The 20,448-nt window shown below is 39.4% G+C and overlaps 2 protein-coding genes across 3 annotated transcripts in view; one reads left to right on the top strand and one right to left on the bottom strand.

The window, feature by feature from the left end:
- Positions 1-1,289: 1,289 nt before the first annotated feature.
- LOC124159545 lies at positions 1,290-10,721 on the top strand. The gene is made up of 3 exons (XM_046535426.1): positions 1,290-1,403; positions 8,989-9,251; positions 9,853-10,721. The coding sequence occupies exons 1-3, from the start codon at positions 1,374-1,376 to the stop codon at positions 10,181-10,183; spliced, it is 624 nt and encodes a 207-aa protein (XP_046391382.1). The 5' UTR covers positions 1,290-1,373; the 3' UTR covers positions 10,184-10,721.
- A 4,934-nt stretch (positions 10,722-15,655) lies between these two features.
- Positions 15,656-20,448, bottom strand: part of LOC124159541 — a 64,356-nt gene continuing 59,563 nt past the window's right edge. The window contains exons 1-3 of one of the 2 annotated variants that reach the window (XM_046535420.1): positions 18,804-18,910; positions 17,412-17,617; positions 15,656-16,643 (exon numbers count right to left, since the gene is read on the bottom strand). In XM_046535420.1, the coding sequence (XP_046391376.1) occupies positions 16,010-16,643; positions 17,412-17,617; positions 18,804-18,848 (885 nt within the window). In that variant the 5' untranslated portion in view covers positions 18,849-18,910 and the 3' untranslated portion in view covers positions 15,656-16,009. Of the gene's footprint in view, positions 16,644-17,411; positions 17,618-18,803; positions 18,911-20,448 lie in introns of those variants that run through there. The other variant, XM_046535421.1, reaches the window with a different exon arrangement.

Here is a 20,448-nt window from a genome sequence, read left to right as displayed (position 1 = left end):
CCATGTAAATTTACAAGATTCTGTACAGGAAACTATCCAGAAATAATGAACAGAATCCTGTATATTTTAATGTACCGTGTAACCAGGTCTTTATTGTTTAACGTACGGAATGTGCAGTCCGTGAGTTTTCATTCGGAAGTATGCTCATGAAATGTTCTATCGCAATTTAGTGTTCCTTTCTGCATTATGTGCAATCTAATGGTATTGCGGTGCCATTATGCTGTTTTAGTTCTAATACTCACTCCAGATATTGATATTCATCACTAATTTTTTGTTGTATGTTTTTTGCTGCCGTCAACGAAACTTTGACAAATATTTTATATTATTATAAATACTTAGAGGACAACGCCCCAAGACAAAATATAATCACCTATCTATCTATGAAGGTTTTTGCCACTTACTGTTAGGCCCTAGTCCGCTAGCTAAGTCTCCATTTTGGTCATTGCCACGTGTTTTTCCTTCTTTCCATTGTCTCCTATTCCGTGGACTCAAGTCCTATTTTTTGCATTACAGATGATTCTTTTCGTAAACAGCGTTCGCACGAAATTTTTTCGAAGGGAATAAATAGAGTTTTCAACAAATTAAATGGTAATGATGCGTCTACTGTTGGCATGGATACGGCGTCACACCTAAAAATTCGCTGAATATTCTAACTTTGCTGACCTGTCTCTTTTTTGCTAATTAACTCTGGAAATTTGCATTTATAATCAATGAATACAAGCGTTATCAAAATATATAGGAATGACAGGATCTGGTCGAAAATATTACTTTTCTGCGTTGAATTCCGCAGGTTTTTAGAAAGTTTCCAAACAAATTCAGCGATGAGCCAACAATAATTACTATCAAAAACATACACTCCATAATCATCCACACTTTAAGAAAAAAAATAAGGCTCAATAAACTCGCCTATCATTCAACGAATTACTGTCATCCTCAAGTAATTCTATCACATGAACGACGGTTACCCGCGCGAAGTCAGTGAAAGTTTGATAAAAGTGTGGGTAATTACAAAATTTTTGTGCTCTCCTGTCATAAGGATTGAAAAGTTCCACAAAATTAAACCTGAGTCTATTGTTTATGAGTGAGAAAAAAGTTGGTTGAAGACTGATACAGAAAAATAAGAAACGATGTCGTGATTGATAGATTATTAACGTGCGTCAATGGAGTAACTGCTGCAACCCGTTGTAATAGAAGAGATTAATCTTAAAAGTATTTTTTTTCAAGATAGCTCATATCTACAAATTGAGAGAGTGCCATTACTTCAGAAGTATCCGACAAAAATCGATAGAGCAGTGATAAATTTTTCTCTTTCGCCGTTACAAATACTGTAGTTACGACTGTCAGAACCTGAAAGTTGAACGAGAGAAGCAAAGATGAAGCTGCTGCTTGCTTTCGCTTTACTGGTGAGTACTTAGAGTATTTATGTGTCCTATTAAATCCATTTCCAACCGCGCTATGCCTTTGGTGGGTATGATGTATCGCCACAGTGAGGTGTTGGATTTAATTGCTCTACGCACCTTCTTCCTTTCCTGTGTCTCTCCGGTCCTTGAATACTGCAGCCAAATCTGGTCTACGGCACCACCTTCTTCATTAAAGCTCCTAGAACGCCCATTGAATTTTTTCCTTTCTATTGTCCGCTACCGCCACTTGCCTTTTCGTAACTTCTCCCTCAATTAGATTAGATCCTCTCTTTGCATTGCTACTTTAGCTGATCGCCTTATCCTCAATGACCGGGGACTCTTCTTAAATATCATTAATGGCAAATACAGATCATCTGACCTTCTTTCTTTTTTTCCGCTTCGTGTACCTTCGCGCACGACGAGGTCGAGTGACCTATTTCATTGTTTCACCTCCCGCCTTTCTGTCTCTAAACGTCCTTTTCTAATCAGACTTCCTTCGTCCATTAACTCCTATGTCAAATGCGTTCCAAATTTTGATCCTTTTTTTCATCCCTCATCCATCTTGCACCATCACTATCGTAATTTTCCCCCTATTCCTCGCGCCATCCGATGAAGTTTACTTTTCTTTGTTATTTATTTGTAAATACTGTTGAATATTTTTTGTTCATTATTGGTTACGTTGCTTAATATTTTTAAATTGTTTCTCTTGTTATTGTGAGTTCTCTGTAATTGGCTTCGTGCTGTTTTTGGAGTGGATTTAATAAATAAATAAATAATGTTGGTTACCTAGGAAAAATAATCAATATTCACCTTTTCCGACGCACTTAGATACTTCAAAACTAACCAACTTCGCGTAAGTTTCACGTATTCTGACTTTGAAGGCCGTTTTACACGGAGCACGGAATTGTGCAGGTTAGAACTGCATTGATTTCTAAAATGGCGTGGAACTGAGCGAATGCATGAACGAAATTAGAACAGGGGCTATTTTGCCGTCTCACTTCCACGCATTCTCGCATAAGTATTAGCAAGTCACAGCTTTATACGACGGAACTTTGACTGCGACTTCGTACACACGTCAGATTGTGCAAGTACGTGCCCCGTGAAAACGGCCTAAAGGACAATGGAAGCGAAGGGTGTGTACAAGAAATATGTACAGCTGAGGAGACTGAAAGCGTTAGAAATGTAGGTCTGGAGAAGTGGACGGAGAGAAGGAGGAAAGATGAAGTGCTGGGCATGGTGGGTGAGGAGAGGAAATTACTATTACTAGTAATTTTTTTTATTAGATGAGATACGGAGAAAACAGGTGTGGATGGAGCGAGTACTTAGCGGGGAGAGGATGTTGAAAACAGTGTTGGAGGGAAGAATGTTGGGTTAACGATAGAGAGGAAGGAAGTAAATGTTTTTTTTTAGATAGAATGAAAGGGGGTAGACCTAGAAAAGGGAAGTCCATGTAGGAAGGGGAGACTGTCAGATAACATCTTCAATACTCCATGGAAACTTACCAAAATCGGTAGAATACTTAAATAAATACCAGCGGGTATTGCGAAGACAAGAAAGCTCCATTGATACTATATACAACTAGGAATAGTACAAGAGTATATAATACAGTGGCGTAGCTAGGGGGAGGTTCAGGGGGTCCGGACCCCCGCCCCCCACCACCCACCGAAATATAAAAACATAATTATTTTCCTTCATCAAAGAAAACAAGTCATTGAAAAATCTTGAATTTACCTAATATTTATTTGACAAATTAAGTTTTTTCGATTATGAAAAGTGTTAAAATCAGTCGAAAACCCTCTACTTGGTACCCAGTTTTTCAAAAAAAAATTTTCTCCTGGCTTTGGCCCCCCCCCCTACCACCTCTCCGAACGAAATTCCTGGATACCACTCTGATACAATAGAATAGTACAAGAAATGGGGTTAAAATGCGTTTCTTGAGGTCATGGAACAGTTACTCAAAGAATGGGCGTGACACACACTCCGAAGGGTCGCTAATCCGGTACCCTTTCCTCGACGAGCTCACACACGCAGGACCCTACCAGAGGGGGGCCTCCCTTCCGAAAAGTTACCGCTCTGAATGCAATTTTAAAATCAATCAATCAATCCGATCATCAAAAAATGATTGCTTTCATCGCACTTCTGCCAATCAAGCAATCAAGTACGTCTTTGAACCGTGTTTCTGCGATGAAAAATAACGATTTTGTTAACTTTCTTAAAATGGCCATTTTCCGGTGGCCCGCAGCCACGTTTTTTTATCCACACATCAGACTCAAATGGGGAATTCCACTAAAAATGGGTGATTATGGAATAAAAAAAGTATCCTCCACGCAAAAATTTTTAGTGAAAGCAGTTCTTTTCTAACATGCGTATTATTCGCATGATTCCACTTTGAAAATCGTATAGTAATCTTGCGTTTCAAACGACCCATCGCCATGTTGGCTGAGCGTGACGTCAGAGTCCAGTAAACAAAACGTTTACGTGGTGCCAGTAGACTGTTTGCCCCAGTTTTAGAAAAATCTATGTATCTCTAATAGCATATAAATCTATGCATCTCAAAGTAATGAGCAAATGACAGTAGTTAAATGAGATACAAAACGAGCTCTAGATTACTATCGAACGAGATAGTTCATTTAATTTATCTTACGTTTCAATTTCCCGGCTTCTCGACACCGCGAAATCTTCATTGCCGGAGAAGAAATAAGCGACCATGAATTAATCTACCTTGAAAATGTTCCTAGAATGCGCATTCACGAAGTCGGATTCAGCCATCGCGCAATACGTGCTTTGTAAAGTCTTAAAACCAACTGTTTTTGACACACCCTTAATGTTATGTCTCAGTATCGTCGTAGCTGTTCGTTATGGTCGTTACTGTTTGTTATTGCTATGGAGCGAATCTGCGTACTCGCACTCTGACGTCACAGGATGTTTTTGTAGCGCGAAAGAATTTAGTGATTTTCGCGAACTTTGAAGCTCCGTAATGACAAGAATATTGAGAATTATGAAGTCATATTTTGCAAACCTTAATAGCTTCAACTTACTTATCGATACATGTAAAGAAATATCTATTTTAATTTAATGAGAGCACCCCATTGGAACTAGGTGACTCAAAATATGATGCGGAACTCGAAATGTCAAATGAGGAGTACATTTACGAGGTACTTACAATACAAGCCGACATCAGATTGCGTGTTGCGGGTTGATTTCACACAAGGCATGCGTCTTTCATCCTAGCCTGAATGAGAAACGCGCTCGCTAACCGGACACAGGCCAAGCAATCAGGGCGAAGACGCGTGGTCAGATCAGAAACCAGGAGAGTGCTAAGAACGCGAGCAATCTACAATGAAAATAAAACTACTAGTTAGTGATGGAAAAACGAAAACTTAGCTTAGTGATTAATGCATGAGGCATAACATGCCAAAAATATCATTTACTTTATTTATTTACTTTATTTATCATTTACTTTTGCATCATATTTACAAGCATAATAAGTTATTTACTTAAGCGACTTACAAAAAATTTTGGGGGGCCCAAAACGGGGACCTTGCCCCGGTAAATTTTATTAGTAGTGAATTTTAAGTTTTTAAGCATTTTAGAAGAGCTATATGATCAACATTAGAACCCTGATCACTCGAATCTCAATATCTAGAGACTCTGGGGAAAATCGACAAGCCTTACACATTTTTTCCTCGCATCTGTAACGAATTTTTGGGGGGGCTCGGGCCCCCTCAGGCCCCATGGAGTCGGCGCCACTGTGACTTTACGTTAGGTACAATGTATGCTACTTGAAATATCCGCAAAAGATTTAATCTAAAAATTACCTAACGATCGACAAAGACTTTCCCATTATAAATTCCTAGTTAATGCAGTTAGATTACAACGTTCATCGTAACGATTTTGAACTAACCTTCCTATTACCCTGCGTATTCTACCCATATCTGACACCATTTCGTTCGTAAAAAGGCCCCACACATTAGTGGCGTCTTCCAAATGAGGTCTCACGAGATTATAATGACATCATTATTTTACTTTTCATCGTATTGTCCAAGAATTCTTTTTAAAAAATGAAGTATAAGATTTGCTTTCCATCAAATGTCCTGAAATTCCCAAGGATAAGTCCAAGGTAAGAGTTTTTTCCTAAATACTTTACCGATTCCACATTCAATAACTTTTCTCGGTTAATAGGGTGGTTTCCGATTATTCTTTTACTACCTAAATCGAAAGATTATTACTCCTGGAGTACGTATTTCACGCTTTAAGATTATTACAAGAAGATATCTAATTTTCGCGATTAAATGAAAAGGGAAAATTTTCATGCGCGCGAAAACGCGACGGCTGAGTATGAATGCAGGGAAAATTCCGTGTGACAACGTTCTAGTTCCCGCTGCCGCAAGTGAGGTGACCTTGGGGCGACGCTTTGAGCGCTGATACGACGCAGGATGCTAGCAGGTAGCAGAGTACCCTGCTAGCTGGTAGCGCTTGGCTTAAATAACGATTATTAATACCTTATCAAACGAAGAAAACTTTCCGACCTTAGCCAGTTTTAATAAGTGATTATTAAGACATGTTTCCCTGAGCTCTGTGCCCCATGCATGCATTGATAATCTCAGACAATGTAAAACTCCTATCTACTCGTATAGAAACTAGGTTCCTGTAACGTCACGTGGAGTGGCATCGCATGGGCGCCAATCTGGCCTTCTTCAAATGAGGATAAAATTGACCACTGCCATTTGTCTAAACTGAGATTTCTAAAACCAAGTCATTTGTATATTATAAATAAACTAATCGCAATCAATGCCTTTCGTTTTCTTTGGTGAAGGAAACTACCCCACTGAATACGCTTCATTGGGAAAGTTACTTTTTCTAAACATTCATTTTGATTTGCTGGAGCTGAGTCTAAGTAAGCATTGGGACTAAAGTGAGGTCACGTAAAACCATCGTGACAACCGAGTTGAGTTTTATTCAGGGTCAAGTATTGAGTAATGGACAACGGCCGCAAGTCTTGAATTTCTTCGATTTTGAAACTCAATTGTTTTTTTTCGTAAACGTAGGGAAAAAGAAGATGAATCCGCCAAGTTCCAATCTGAAAATGTTGTGTGTCTAGATACCCGGGTATCCGTATTCGGGATGCAATTATACGTATAGGTATGCTTGTATAGATTTATAATTTGTTATTGTTTTTCGCTTTTTTTCTCTATTTTTTGCATTCACTGAGTCTTACTGTAGTGTTTTTTTTTCTTTGAACCTCTGTCAAATGATTTTTACAGAATGGTTGTGCACTTGTAAATTATTAATATTATATTATAAAGTTCAATGCAATTTATTTATTATCATTAGCCATTTGGCCATTTGAATTGAAAGTTCCGCATAGTGACTTACACCACGACTTTATGAAACTTCTATATAGCCAATGTAAAGTAAAATTTTGTTCATACATGCAAAACGGAATTTTAAATCGTCGCCATATTCTCCGCCGCCGTCGGCTAGAGCTTCAGTCCACCGCATGCTCGATTAAGCGATGTAAAATTTGAAGTTGGCTAAAACTTTGGCTGTAAACAGGCTTCGCCATTTTGCAATATATAAATGAAGATTAATGATATAAAATCTTAGGAAACCCTCCAAGTGGAAGAGAAAGAAGTGTTTATTAACATAGTTTTACAGTTTTGCCAAATAATCAAACCATGAAATCACTGCAAAAAGGATAAAATTGGCAATTTTCATAAAAAATGGAGGGTTGTCGTTCATCATAAAAGTTGCTCAACTTTGAAACTACATGTGTTGATAATGCAATGGCACCAGAAAGAATAAATCGGGTAAGTTACGCACAAATGATCTGAGAACATTTATCCGAAGATTCAACTTTCTATCTCAAATAATCGTTTTTAAGGTTTTGGCCAACTTTTTTTATTCCAGCCCACTGTGCGTCAGTGCCCATAAAAACTAAAAATTAATGGGTGGTATTCTCTGCACTTCGCCGAACCTTGCCATTTGCTGAAGTCGACCGCGACGCGGCGCCACCAGTTCATGTGAGGCTTCTATCAGACGAATTCTATAAAAGTTAAAACTTACAGATTTTCGTAATATTTTGACTTAACCAACAGACGATAAATAACGTCCAGATAAGACGCAAATTGTGGCTATGTTAGAAGAGCAAAAAAGGTAATTGTGTGCGGAATGACCGACGCAGAATGAAATAATGAGGAAAATCATAGTATCCCACGTGGGTAAACATACTAAATACACGCTTTAACCGGATAAAATCAATTACCTTCACGTCAGATCGATAATAACATAAAAATTATGCCTCCCCAAGTGAAACTGAAACAGTGGACACAGGTTCGAAGTTCGAAAGATTCTCCACACCTCACTTCTCACTCATCACTAACGACTTAGAATCAGTTTACGTTATTTCACATTGACATTTCGAGGACAATGAAATGAATAGGCTGAAACAAATTGCTAAACCGGTTATTGTAACATCAAAAAACTTCGAATTTCACTAGTACTCTTACCGTAACCAAAATATGACCAAAACAAACAACAGCGCAACGAAATTCGTGAAATGTAAACACTCGTGAATGCTCAAAATGAATAGGTAATAAAATCAAACGGAACTTAGAAGCGAACAAACGATTGAAAATTAATATGCGTTCGATGTATCCCTAAAGCACAACTAGCTCAAATATGAAACATATCCCCTAGGCAATAGTTAGATACCTTAGATCGAAATGTATAGGGCTGATTGAACTAGCATGGAAGAAATAAATAATTTCGTCGAAGCAGTTACATTCACAACTCACTTCACTCTTTACTTCATCGTCTATATGCAATCATTCACTTAGGGGTACATTAAGGGCACAAATTGTGTTCACTTGCACTAGAGGCACAATGAAAGTTCACTGCACGTAGTTTCCTAGCAAATGCAGCTATACAAAACTTTCAATTCCTGTCAACGCTACATACGTTGCCTGCCTAACTTGAAGAATGGATTTCATGTCGCCTTGATCCATCCGGAAGCTTCATGCACAACATAGGCCATTTCAATATAAGGAATAACCTTGGCAAATGTCCAGTCGGCATGCAGAGTACTCAGCTTGGCATCGAGCGATCGAGGGTACAGGCCAGCCGTACAGGGTTGTGTCGTCATCACCTCTATTTCAAGATGGCCGACCGTTTTTGGCGGCGTTTAAAATTGTTCGAATTTTGATTGCTAATAATTCCATCACTACTTTTTCAACGCATCTGTCATTCATCCCAATCGAAATGAAATTACATCAGAAGTGATATACATTCGTTTTTTTAGACCGTTCTGATAGGCTTGAACAACCCTATTCAACAATCACAGTAGCCTCGGAAAGCTCCCTACTGCCATCTGACGTCCAGTTTCGCGAAAAGTTAAACTAAAAACATTGAAAGCGCGCGGTGGGACTATCCAGACCTTACAGAAACTTACGCGGCGGAATGTTCGAAATGGCTTACAGAATAGCAACAATGTGATTTTCGCGATCCCGTCACGAAATCTTTCGTCTTCGCGACCGCGTAAACAGTTACTGAATAGCCCCGCTGATTCCTTTTTTCACTCTGATTGCAGGCCACGCTCCAATGGCCTGTGTCGTGCCTGCCAAATGATTTTGAAAAAGAAGAAGGATTGGATTTTTCGTTGCTGGTGAGCAGTATGCAGCCGAGGGAATGCACGAGGGAAGGGCTGATGTGCAAAACGTGCACGGAATTGGTGAACTGCGTGAGGGACAGCAAGGAGCCGAGCGGTTTCAAGGAAATCAGCCAGGTCACTTGCAACTCGGACTTTCCGTGCGACGAATTGGTGGGCGGATGCGTGCGCAATGGGATCTGCAGGTGAGGCGAAACAGTATGCCGGCCCTTACACGTATTAAGAAAATCGCGCGGATCAAGCGATGCGCGATATTTGCCAATAGGAGCGAAGACTTTGTCGAGGGAGGGGAGGGGGTGGAAGGGGAGGCTCTAGCAAGTGGTGCGGACCGCAGGGGCGCAGCTAGGAATCAAGGCTATGGGGGGTTTTAGGCGCAACTAATACTTTGGGGTGTGGAGGTATTGCATACCCACCAGGGTAAGTGCGACGGCCCTCCACCAGAAATTTTTTTAAGATTAATGGTATAAAATGACTAAAATCCGAGAGTGTCCGGGCTCTCACGAAATCTCACCCGCAGACGTAAAGTGAATAGACTATAGTGACGCCTAAAACCCCCCTCTAGCCTTAATTCTTAGCTGCGCCCCTGTTCTCACCCGCGCGAAAACCCGAGAAAAGTTCATTTACTCCGCCTGATTATGGACTCTTCGCCCATTTATCCATCAAAAAAGACCAATCGAAAGTGATCAACCAGTAGCCGTGGCCCAGAACGAAAGGCGCTTTCCTGGGCTGAGTCTCCCCTCACGTAGTGAAAGCGATTCGCTTCATATGATCTCTCACTTCCCGTAGGAACGGACCGTTCATCTGTCCTCGCACGGATAACCTGGAGCCCATGGACTATCCGGACCTGTATGACTGCACCAAGTACCACGAGTGCACGGGGAGGAATGACGTGGCGAAGCAGTGCGAGTCGAAGCAGCAGGCGTGGGACCCGCGGAGAGGCGATTGCGTCGCACGGATGGGGGAGGTGTGCAAGTCTTACCCCGTGCCTCTGTGCCGCGAGGAGGGCGAGAAGGGGTCCATCCAGGGGTCGCTCTACTCCTTCCGATGCGTCTTGGACTTCGCGGAGGGCATCGACATGCTCTACCCGAGGCTACAGTGGAACTCCACCTCGGCGTGAATCGACTTGTCGGAGTAGAGTAGAATCAAGGACCTCTTCAATACAAAAAATAGTTAAAAGAAATTGAGTATGGGGATGCCAATTAAAAAAATCTATACAAAAAAATATAGAGTAATAAAATAACGATCGCATCATATCATGATCAGATGTAATAATTCAAAGTATTTCGCATTCTAACGATCGATATTTGTGCGTGGTATTCTATTTCAAGATAATGAAATAATAAACGTTTTTATGTTCAAATCGTTACAGAATTACTGATTTGCTCTAACGTGGGCTCCAGTGGAACTCCACCGACTCGACTCTTGGAGTAGATTAGACCGGGATATGATGGTTAAAGGACCTCTTCAAATCAAAAATAGATTGTTGAAATTGAATGTTGTAATAACAGTCAAAAAATATATATATGATAATCAAATTTCAATCATGATCACATGATGATAAGATGTAATAATGCAAATTTTGCATTTTGAACGATATTTGTCAATGGTATCCTTTCCTACATAATAAATAGGCAAACTTTTAAGTGTTCAAATAATTAATGCATTCCTTTAGCCCTACACTTAGGATATGCCCCTAAATATAGAGATCGATTCAAGTCTTCAGAATATCTACATCTACAAGGCACCGAGTAAGCCACCCCCAGGGTGTGTGGCACGGGGTGATTCCAAACCAATCATGCAGAACTCATCCTAACCTTTATCAGAAACGTGCTCGTTCGCCGGACACCGGCAAAGCACTCAGGGCAATGACACGAGGTCAGAACAGAAACTAGGAGAGCGCTAAGAACACGAACTTGCTATCATAGAAAGAAAACTATAACTTTGAAATAGAAAAACGAAAAGTTAGCATAGCTAGTTTTTCTTGCATGAGGTATAAAATGCCTAAAATGCACATAGTAGGTATTTACATAAATAATAAGTAGGGAAATGCGAGTAGTGCTTTTTGATCTCGAGTCGAGTATCGAGTCGAGTCTGGTCATTTCTGGATCTGGCAATATGGTATTATATATGCCACAACTTATTCTCATTTTCAAATCCCTTTGTGAATATTCTTTTCTGAATGCTTAGCTTGATGGAAAAAGGAAAAGTTAATGAGGAATTTTGATGGTATTTGTGTCCGTATCGGAAATGTCATGAACCAAGCTCAGACATTTGGTAAACAAACTGCTTCACGATAATGGTGAGCTTGTGTTGGCGTCAAATCCTTATTGTTGCGTGAAAATGTCAGAGTTATTACCATGTAACCGTTATTTGAGGGAAGAGTTGATTTTCTTCTTTAATTCGAATAAAAATTAAAGTGTCTTGAAGAGTTCCATACGCACTGTTGAAATGAATTAACCTCTAGTAATATGTGGCCAATTTAGTTAATATACACGAATCCAAGCGGCCAGAAACAGCCTTGAGTAAAAGCATTTGAACCATTGTAATAATGCTTCATGATAGTGCCTCCTGTAGGCAGATTTCTGAACTTACTGGCCTAACCGAATCTACTCGACTCGACATTCGTAATGCTACTCGAATCACTCGAGTCGAGTACCAGCTACTCGACTCGACATTTCGAGTACTCGCACATCCCTAATAATAAATTGTTAACAATAAATGCGGAGCATACTTTCACTGGTGTGAGTCAAGCTATCTTAGAGCTTAACTACCGCAAGTATTATGGTCCCATATTTAAGCGGAAAAAGCGACATCGTTAATCTTTCGGTTCCGCAGTCAATTTCCCTCATCTCATCCGTGATCTTTCTACCATATAATCTCTCTCAGAATATGTTGAACACCAGAAAAAAAACAATTCGGCTTGAAGTCGACCGCAAAAGATTTAATCTAAATTTTTCCCTTACTTAGGAAAGATTTTCCCGCTCTTAATTCCTAATTAATTCCGTCACTTAAATAGTCTCCTTTGGAATTGATGAAATGTCTGAATTTTACACAACGCCACCTATATACCGTTCCATCAATAAAATACGGTTTTATAAATTTTAATTTTTTTCATGCCTCACAGGCTCAAGTTCTGGTCAACATAATTATTCACTTGGCATTTTTCTATCAAATTTACAAATACGCCCGTTCCGAAAATTCGGAGCTGATTCTAGGACTGTAGGTTAAGCAGTTGGAGTCTTTCCTCATAAGTAGTTTTAATTATTTACTGCAAATATTAATTGATAAATAATATTAGGTGCGCAACTAAGTCCCCGCTGTTTGTTATTAGATGGCTCCAGCAGTTATTACAGGTCAGAGTCTCTGTACTCTATATTTCCATAAAATAACTAAAGAGTAGTGTTGAGAGAGCAATCTAGAGGACTCTGTTGCAGGTCGATTTCGACTGACACAAACGTCACGAACCAAGCATTTGGTAAACAAACCGCTTCACGACAATGGTGAGTTTGTGCTGGCGTCAAATCCTTATTGTTGCATGAAAATGTCAGAGTTGAACCGCCATGTAACCGCCATTTGTGGCAAGAGTTGATTTTCTTCTTTAATTCTAAGAAAACGGCGGTCGAAGCGCATCGAGGGCTCCAAAAAGTTTTCAGAGACGCTGCTATTAGTTAAACAACGTGCAGTGATTGGTTCCGTTACTTCAAAGACGGTCGTTTCAACGTTGCGCGTGATGGAAGACCAAAAACCTTCGAAGATACTGAAATGGAGGCATTGCTCTATGAAGATCCATGCCAAACTCAAGAAGAGCTCGCTCCAGCAGGAGTTACTTGCCTAGCCATTCCCAAGCGGTTGCATGTTATAAGAGTCAGGTAACTACAGCGAGCGAGGCTGTGCGTTAAAGTAGAGGCCTTAGTCAAGAGGAAAATAAAGCCCCCATTTTCAAACTTTCAAGAGCATCTTTATCAAATGTAAATTTATCTAGGGATTTTCAGATTATTATTCTTTTATGCATGCGATGAGGAAAATAATCATTGCATCCGGTTAGGGACTAATTTTAACCTATCATTTATGGAACGAAAGATGATTTAAAAAATATAACTGCCGGGAAATTCAGTCGAGAAAATTATTGAAGTCATATCTGAATAAATAAAAAAGAACTGATTGTGAGGTTGATTTTTTTCCAACGCTTGACTAGGGCTCGACGACGCGCGCCTGGAGATACGCTACCCGCGATGCACGTCAAGTGATGACGTTCTTTTCATTCATGTTTTCATACTTCGGGCTGCTTAATTGACCACTGATATTTAGAGGTCCTACTGCGATGCAATATATACATAGGGCAGTATTAAGTACGATTACATTGCATCTGCGATTTATAATTGTATCCATTGATAAGTAGGATGATGTAGTAATTGCGAGTAACTTGTTGTCGAATCTTCAGTTTTTTCAGTTTTGAGGATACTTACCAGCTTTAAATAACTACTTTTGTGCACAATTCCACCTCGAAAGTTACTTGGTATAACCCTTGGATGATTGGAATTTGATTCACTTCAACCCTTGTTTACTTTTCCTTGTAAAATTGGGGATCTGGCAGCTTTGTAAACAAAAAAATAGGCTTCCCACCCATAGAGCCCGCATTTGATTCCCGCGGGTTGCCGATAATTTTAAGGTGTCACCCTATGTCTGCCTGAGTGCCTCGTGCTGGGCTACTAACGTACAGCACTCCGTCCGTCGGAAGGGACGTTAAGACGTTGTCCCTTAGTCTCTTTTTGTAGAAAGCAGGATAATAATAACGCCGGGTTTCTCTCCATCCTTTCTTCCCTACCAATCCCAAATAACGCTCATGGGCAAGGCAGTTGCTAACGTCATCCAAATACCATAACTATTCAATATCAAACAAATATGGTAAAAAGCATAAAATATTTGGTGTCCTTGTGTAAAACAAATATTTAAAAAATTTAAATTCTTACGTGTGCTAATTGAGGAGGAAATACGGAAAGGATTCTGTTTTCCTACTGATACTGAGAGTATGAGGGTTCAAGGTGAACCCTTCAGGGATACAACGCACAGGGGCCGGGAACCAAGCCAGTGGCTTATACGCCCGATCACCCGGGGAGGGGCTGGAGAGAAAGGAAAAAGGAAAGAGGCGCCGCCGCGATGAGAGCCCGCCGACGCCTCTGGGAAAGGATAGGAGCGGATGGGAGGGGACGAGGGAAAAACACCTCAACGCTATAGAAGCGAACAGGGCCCTAATAATTAGTGAAACCAGGCAAAGCCATTAATGTTCTAACGATCTTGGAGGATTATTCTATGAGGAAGAATCATCCAACGATCAGATCGTTAGATATGCCTACTGATACTATTATCTATTAATTGATTCTGTTTGCTTACTGATAATATTAATACTGATGCTATTATCATTCGGAATCTTCGCAACTATAGCTACGCCACGCTCGTTACAACAATTAGAACCAGATCGCATAACTTTAAATTCAGATGACTACAACATATCGAAATCCGCCGTGCGTGCTGCAACAGCGTTTCTTAATGCTGAAATTTCTCTCTATTTTCAATCTGTTTTCACAAATGTCTACTGCGCAGCAATAACTGAGAGGATACACTTATACTATCAAAATTTACAATTGAGACTTTTTAATCGTGAGGAATAGCTTTGAAAATGTACGAATTAAATGGAATACACCCTTGCGAATCTGAATTAAGTTAAAAGTCCTAATCAAGCCATATTAACCCGCCATTATTCGGATCGCTCTAACGTGAGCGACGTCAGTGTCGTTTAAGTTAAACCCAATTAAAAATCGCCTCGCCAAGTATCCCACATCAGCTAGCAGCCCAATGGAGAATCTTCTACTGCACTTTGAGAGAAAAATTAAACTTTTGGACTATGTCGTCACGTCAGTTTTCGGGTGGCCCCAACGTTTCCCAACCCATGCCACTCAATTTTCCAAAGGAAAAAAGAGAACATTTCATTGTTGAGAAGGTTTCAGTGAAACCTTTCTCTCCCAATGCTTTTCTTCTATTGATCTGCATCTCACTCCTCCAGTCTTCAGCCAGCACTCCTCCTTAATATTAATACGTTCTAACTTGGTCAATCTTTTCCCCATTTATCATTACTTTCAAATTTCCTCCATCATTTACTCTCATAAATTTCGTTTTCACAACATTTTCCAATCGCTTTTTTCAAGGGAATCTATAGAATACGAGACCAGAATCGGTCGGAAAGCGTTGATGCCACACGAAAATTGTAGCGACGAAATATCCCATTAGTTTATCACTGGCACGACCAGTTACTGAAAAATTTTTAACAAGGAACTCTATTGTAATATTCCTGTCAATGCATTTGTACATATAATTCGTTTGCAGGTAAATATAATAAACAATTTAACTCTTCTCCCTTACTAATGGATTAAAATTGAATCTCATCTCTCTCACGGAAAGCGGATGGTCTTTGGTTCCATTCCCGGTGAAGCTGAAAATTTCGCACCTCTTTTCTGCTATTGTTGTGTCCCAAGGTTTGTGTTTTTTGCCATCTTCTCGTTTCACGTAAATGATTTAGACACAAAACAAGGTATACGTTATTTATACATTTTAATGAACATGAGAAAACATGTACGTCGCATTCCATTGTAGATAAAACATGTACTTAAAAAGAACACATGGACAGTGAAAATCATCGAGTCTTCCTTTTATTTGGGCAGACCCAGTCAATATTTAAACAGAAAAAAGGATTGCAGTTAAGTGAAATCCTTTATTCATTCCTTCCTCTGTTTAAATATTGACTGGGTCTTCCCAAATAAAAGGAAGACTCGATGTTTTCACTGTACATGCGTTCTTTTTATGCACATCTTTTATCTACAATGGAATGCGACAAAATCACCAGTCAGTTGACACTTTGCCGTGAATCGCAAGTGAGAATTCCGATGTATCAACCACGTCCGACACTGGCTGAGCAATCGTCTCCTGCGACGCACCGTTGAGCGCCTTCACTGAAGTGGGAACCGGCACGGCAGCAAGTGTATTTCTCTTGTATCTTCCCGGCGTACATGTAGCACATGTGGAAGCACTTGCAGTTCGACGGATCCTTATAATTTCCCACTCCAGGACACTTGTAACCCGGCTGAGTCGAGCTCGATACTTTTGTGGTCGTTGTACTTGGATCCACTGGATTATGTGTCGTTGTGGTTGATCTCACAGGACTTTGAGTCGTTGTAGTTGTTGTAGCGGAATCTACCGGGTTAAACATCGGGTAGAGCATTTCGATGTCGCCATCGAAACCCAAGTAGCACTTGTATGAATATCTGGTGCCTTCGATCACTCCGCTCTGACCTTCCTCTTTGCACAGCGGCACCGGATAGTCTTTGCACATATCCCCACTGATCTTCGCGCACTTTCCCTCCTTAGGGTCGAACGCCTCATCTTCCTTTTTACCTTCCTCACCGCAGGATTCTGCTGTTGGATTTCTTCCTGGGCACTTGTAGTACTTCTTGCAGTCGTACGGATCTGGATAGTTGACTGTTTCTGTGCTGTCGGATCGTGGACAATGGAATTGATCATTGAACCTTAGAATGAAAGAATTGGGAGCATTATTTTAAACTCCGTATTCAGTTACATTTTATTTAAAGATAATTTTTAAACATAATGTTATATGTCAAAATCTTGTGATTAAATCATTACGTGTTAGCTTTAGTAAATGTTTCCTCTCCCAATGCCCATCTTTTTAGTAGCATATGATTTATAGATACAGATTTATTTAACGCCCAGTAGATTTGTCATGCTTGAATACGTTGACCACGACGGATTTAGGCAACAATTGACTTCCTTTTCATGTGATGCCGACTACTGTCCAAAAATTCCTAAGAGAAATAATCATTCGCCACATACATTCTGGTTTTGAACCCGTATTTCCCATTTTCGGTCGATATCATAACCAATGCAAACTGCCAAGGCCTCTTTCCTTTGTGTGGAAATCTGTGGACTATACCGGACAAGAACGTCTGGAACCTCGTTTTCTCGATGAGGTCATTCGACTATCACGGACTGCTAGGCGCATAATACGCTCATCGGGAAATATATTCCTTGTATTTTTACACAATTTGTGCATTGCGGGTGATTTCGTAAGGTTTTAATCATGGCTATCCAACTATATCACAGCAAAAACAAACCGTAATTGGAAAAATATTCCGTAAAAATGTCAAGAAATGGCTTTAAAAAATCGAATACATATTCCACAAATATATTTTCTCTCAATTCAAAATGGAAAACTTGTGCAGATTGAAGACGAAATTTCATTTCGGGGTTGTGATCCATGAAACTAAATCGGGATATACCTGCAAATTCCATTGACAACGCAACCTCCGGCAAGCTCGTCGCACGTGAAGTCATCCCCGCAAGTCAACTTTGTAGGATTGGTCAAATCCGCTTTACAGATCGTCGCCTCCGAACATTTATCGCACATGAGTCCCTCCTTCATGCATTTCCTTGTGTAGTCCTCTGCAGCAAAATCGTCGCATAGCCCGAAGTCTCGGACACTGACCTACATTAAAGGATACAAAAAGTGCTTCCGTAAGTATTTGAACCAACATGAATATTTGTTGTTTTGGGAGTAGGGATGACAATACGAATCGCTCGACAGTGCTTGTTTTTTTCATTTTGGTATAACTTATTCAAAGCTACTTTCGAGAAATTTCAAAGAATTCAAAGTGGGCATATTTCAATATTTTCATGCCTCTCAGTTTTATGTAAAAAAAATTCAGTCTGAAAAATACTGGAGTAAAATTTTGGAATTTTAGATTCATCAATTGATGAACTAAGTGTACTCGATACATCTGGGAAAATCATGATGACAGCGTAAGTGTTAAATGAGTAATTTTTAACCAGTAAAAAGACTCGTCGAGAGAGAGAGGTATGCGTGTTCTTGAGAATATTCTAAAGGAATGAGAGAACCCAAACCGATTTTCACCATCATCTTACTCTAGCTAGCTCTTCATATCACCGCGTCTAATTATTCACTTTTCCAAGTACATAGGGTCGAATGACACTTAGCCTAGATATCCATGCGGCGCGCTACCTTGAGGTTGTGAACCAGGGGATAGACGAGTGGAAATCAACTGCGTAGCCACCACAACAACCGTAGATATTTCATTGGGTTGAAGGAAGAGGGAAAGGCAGCGGAGTGGTTGAAGCGCTGCTAATCTAAGAGTCCCGGGTCGTCTCGGAATATGCCCTTGGACATCTTCCCTCACAAAGGAAATCCTCCTGGTGCGATGTAATATCGATTAATGGATAAAACATTCCATTCCCGAACCCTCCCTAAGCCTGAATTCCTTATCAAAGATCTATTAGGCTGATAGCGTAACGTGAAATAATTATTGTAGGTGAAATGGGAAGCCCGGAACAGTTCACAGTTGCTTATTTCAGGTAGCTGCTAGAAAATCAGATGCCCACCAAATGTTTTTACTATTCTCTAAGTGAAAAAATTCAACCCCATTATTCCTTGAATAAAATATTTTCCACGTAATCAAGAAAAGCCGTATCTGAATTCTCATTTTAAAGGAAGTGCAGTAGGCATTGATTTAAAGCCAGTTTAAGATAAACGAACTCCGAGAATTTGTTTTCGGAAAAGAAAATTACTCAATAAAAGATATAATTTGTTAATAGTATTTCTGATTTTAAGGTATACGGTTCTGTTAATGCGAGCAATGGCAAATGGCTGTACTTACGAGTGTGACGAAAAACGTTAGTAGAATCAGCTTCATCGTCTGCATTTTCGAAAGCGTGGTGTAAAAATAATGGTAGTACCGCGTGCCTGTAAGCAATGCTTCGTGATGTACATCGCCAGTTCTTTTCACTCATTTTATAGTGTGTCACTATCTCGCCTAAGTTATATCTATCTACTGTATCTAACTTCGACAATTTTTCTCGCCTAATGAGTACTATGATGACGCACATAACGATCTTATGCCATATCGCTGGATCCATAATGGATAGAAGTGCGCTAACAATGAGATGACTATGAGATGAACCATGAGATTACAAGCACTTCTCACTCTATCCTGCGTAATATTTTTTCCGCTTTCTGAGACGTGCAGTTCAATAGAGAAACAGTCCGTAAGTCATAAAATTTAGCTGAATATTATATAGTTTTGTTTTCTCACATTTTTCTATTACTATATGATAATATGTTTTCGCTGTTATTAAACATTTTATTATGTGCCATATATCTAGGATTTATATTTATTAGGCTTTCTATTGAAGGATTAATATTGATGGCGACGTAAGAAGTGAATTCAATTAGTCCATTTATAGAAAAGGAAAGAGTTTAATGAAGGTACATGAAACCAATACATGAATAGAAAAATATTTGGTTGAACTTACGGAATTTTCTCTTGTGTTAAAATATTTTATTTTATTAAAATGGCATAGAAAAAAGATAGAATGTTAAAGTAACATCGATTTAATAGCTGGAATGACCAATAATATTGTCACATTTTTAAATACATAAAATATACCAAAATATCATCATTTGTCCAAGATATTTAATGAAAGTTAAGCTAGCATTAAACTGATTTGAACAGAATGATATTTTAAGAACTACTGCGGCATGATAACCGCTAAGGTTACCATGAAGCGTTGGCAGTAGAAATGATAGTCAATTTTATTTTTTTTAATCGACCGACTACCAAGTAAACCAGAATACATCACAAATATGTACATCTTAATAGGTTAAACCATCAAACAGTGTGAAAATACCTTTAAAAAATGAAAGTATTCGTGTTCTTTCATAAGTTCTGCACTCCATTGGCTTCATATATAAATCGAAGAGAACATGCAAAATAATAAATAAAAATCTTAAATATTCAGTTATGAATAGCCGCAGTGTTAATTTATTCTTAATTTTCTACACTTGTGGTGGACGGTTGGCTTGTATGTCAAAACGCTCTCGCAAATCTCTTTCCCAGCATCGCTGACCCACCGATTACCACCCAAGTACAAGCATTATGCATACCTACTTAGAAATTATTTTCCAAAGAAAACCATTTATCGTGAAACTTTCATTGCTACCCTAGCAAAGTTATTTCAGATATAAATTATGAGTAACATTTACATTAAGAAGTATTATTCGGTAAAGGCCTGGTTACACGGTAAATTAACATGCACGAGTTAATTTCTGTAAGCGTGAATGACATTTGTGGACCGGAATGGATTATGTGCGAATGCATGAACCAAATTAGAACAGGTTCTATTTTCTGTGCATGCATTTGCACAAGTTGGGTGGTTACACGGTGCATTTTCGTGTTCATTCACGCGTTCATACATTAATACATTAACTTGTACGTTGTACGTGTTAATGTGTCGTGTAACTAG

Source organism: Ischnura elegans, chromosome 5 (assembly GCF_921293095.1).
Source record: "Ischnura elegans chromosome 5, ioIscEleg1.1, whole genome shotgun sequence".
NCBI classification, from domain to species: domain Eukaryota; kingdom Metazoa; phylum Arthropoda; class Insecta; order Odonata; family Coenagrionidae; genus Ischnura; species Ischnura elegans.
The sequence above is the reverse complement of the archived record's forward strand: the minus strand, read 5'-3'. Positions and strand labels throughout refer to the sequence as shown.

Excerpts from the sequence above, each read along its gene's own strand:
- LOC124159545 (XM_046535426.1), top strand. The coding sequence starts at position 1,374 with ATGAAGCTGCTGCTTGCTTTCGCTTTACTG. Across the intron at positions 1,404-8,988 it reads TGCTTGCTTTCGCTTTACTG|GCCACGCTCCAATGGCCTGT; the intron begins GTGAGTACTTAG and ends CTCTGATTGCAG. Across the intron at positions 9,252-9,852 it reads GTGCGCAATGGGATCTGCAG|GAACGGACCGTTCATCTGTC; the intron begins GTGAGGCGAAAC and ends CACTTCCCGTAG.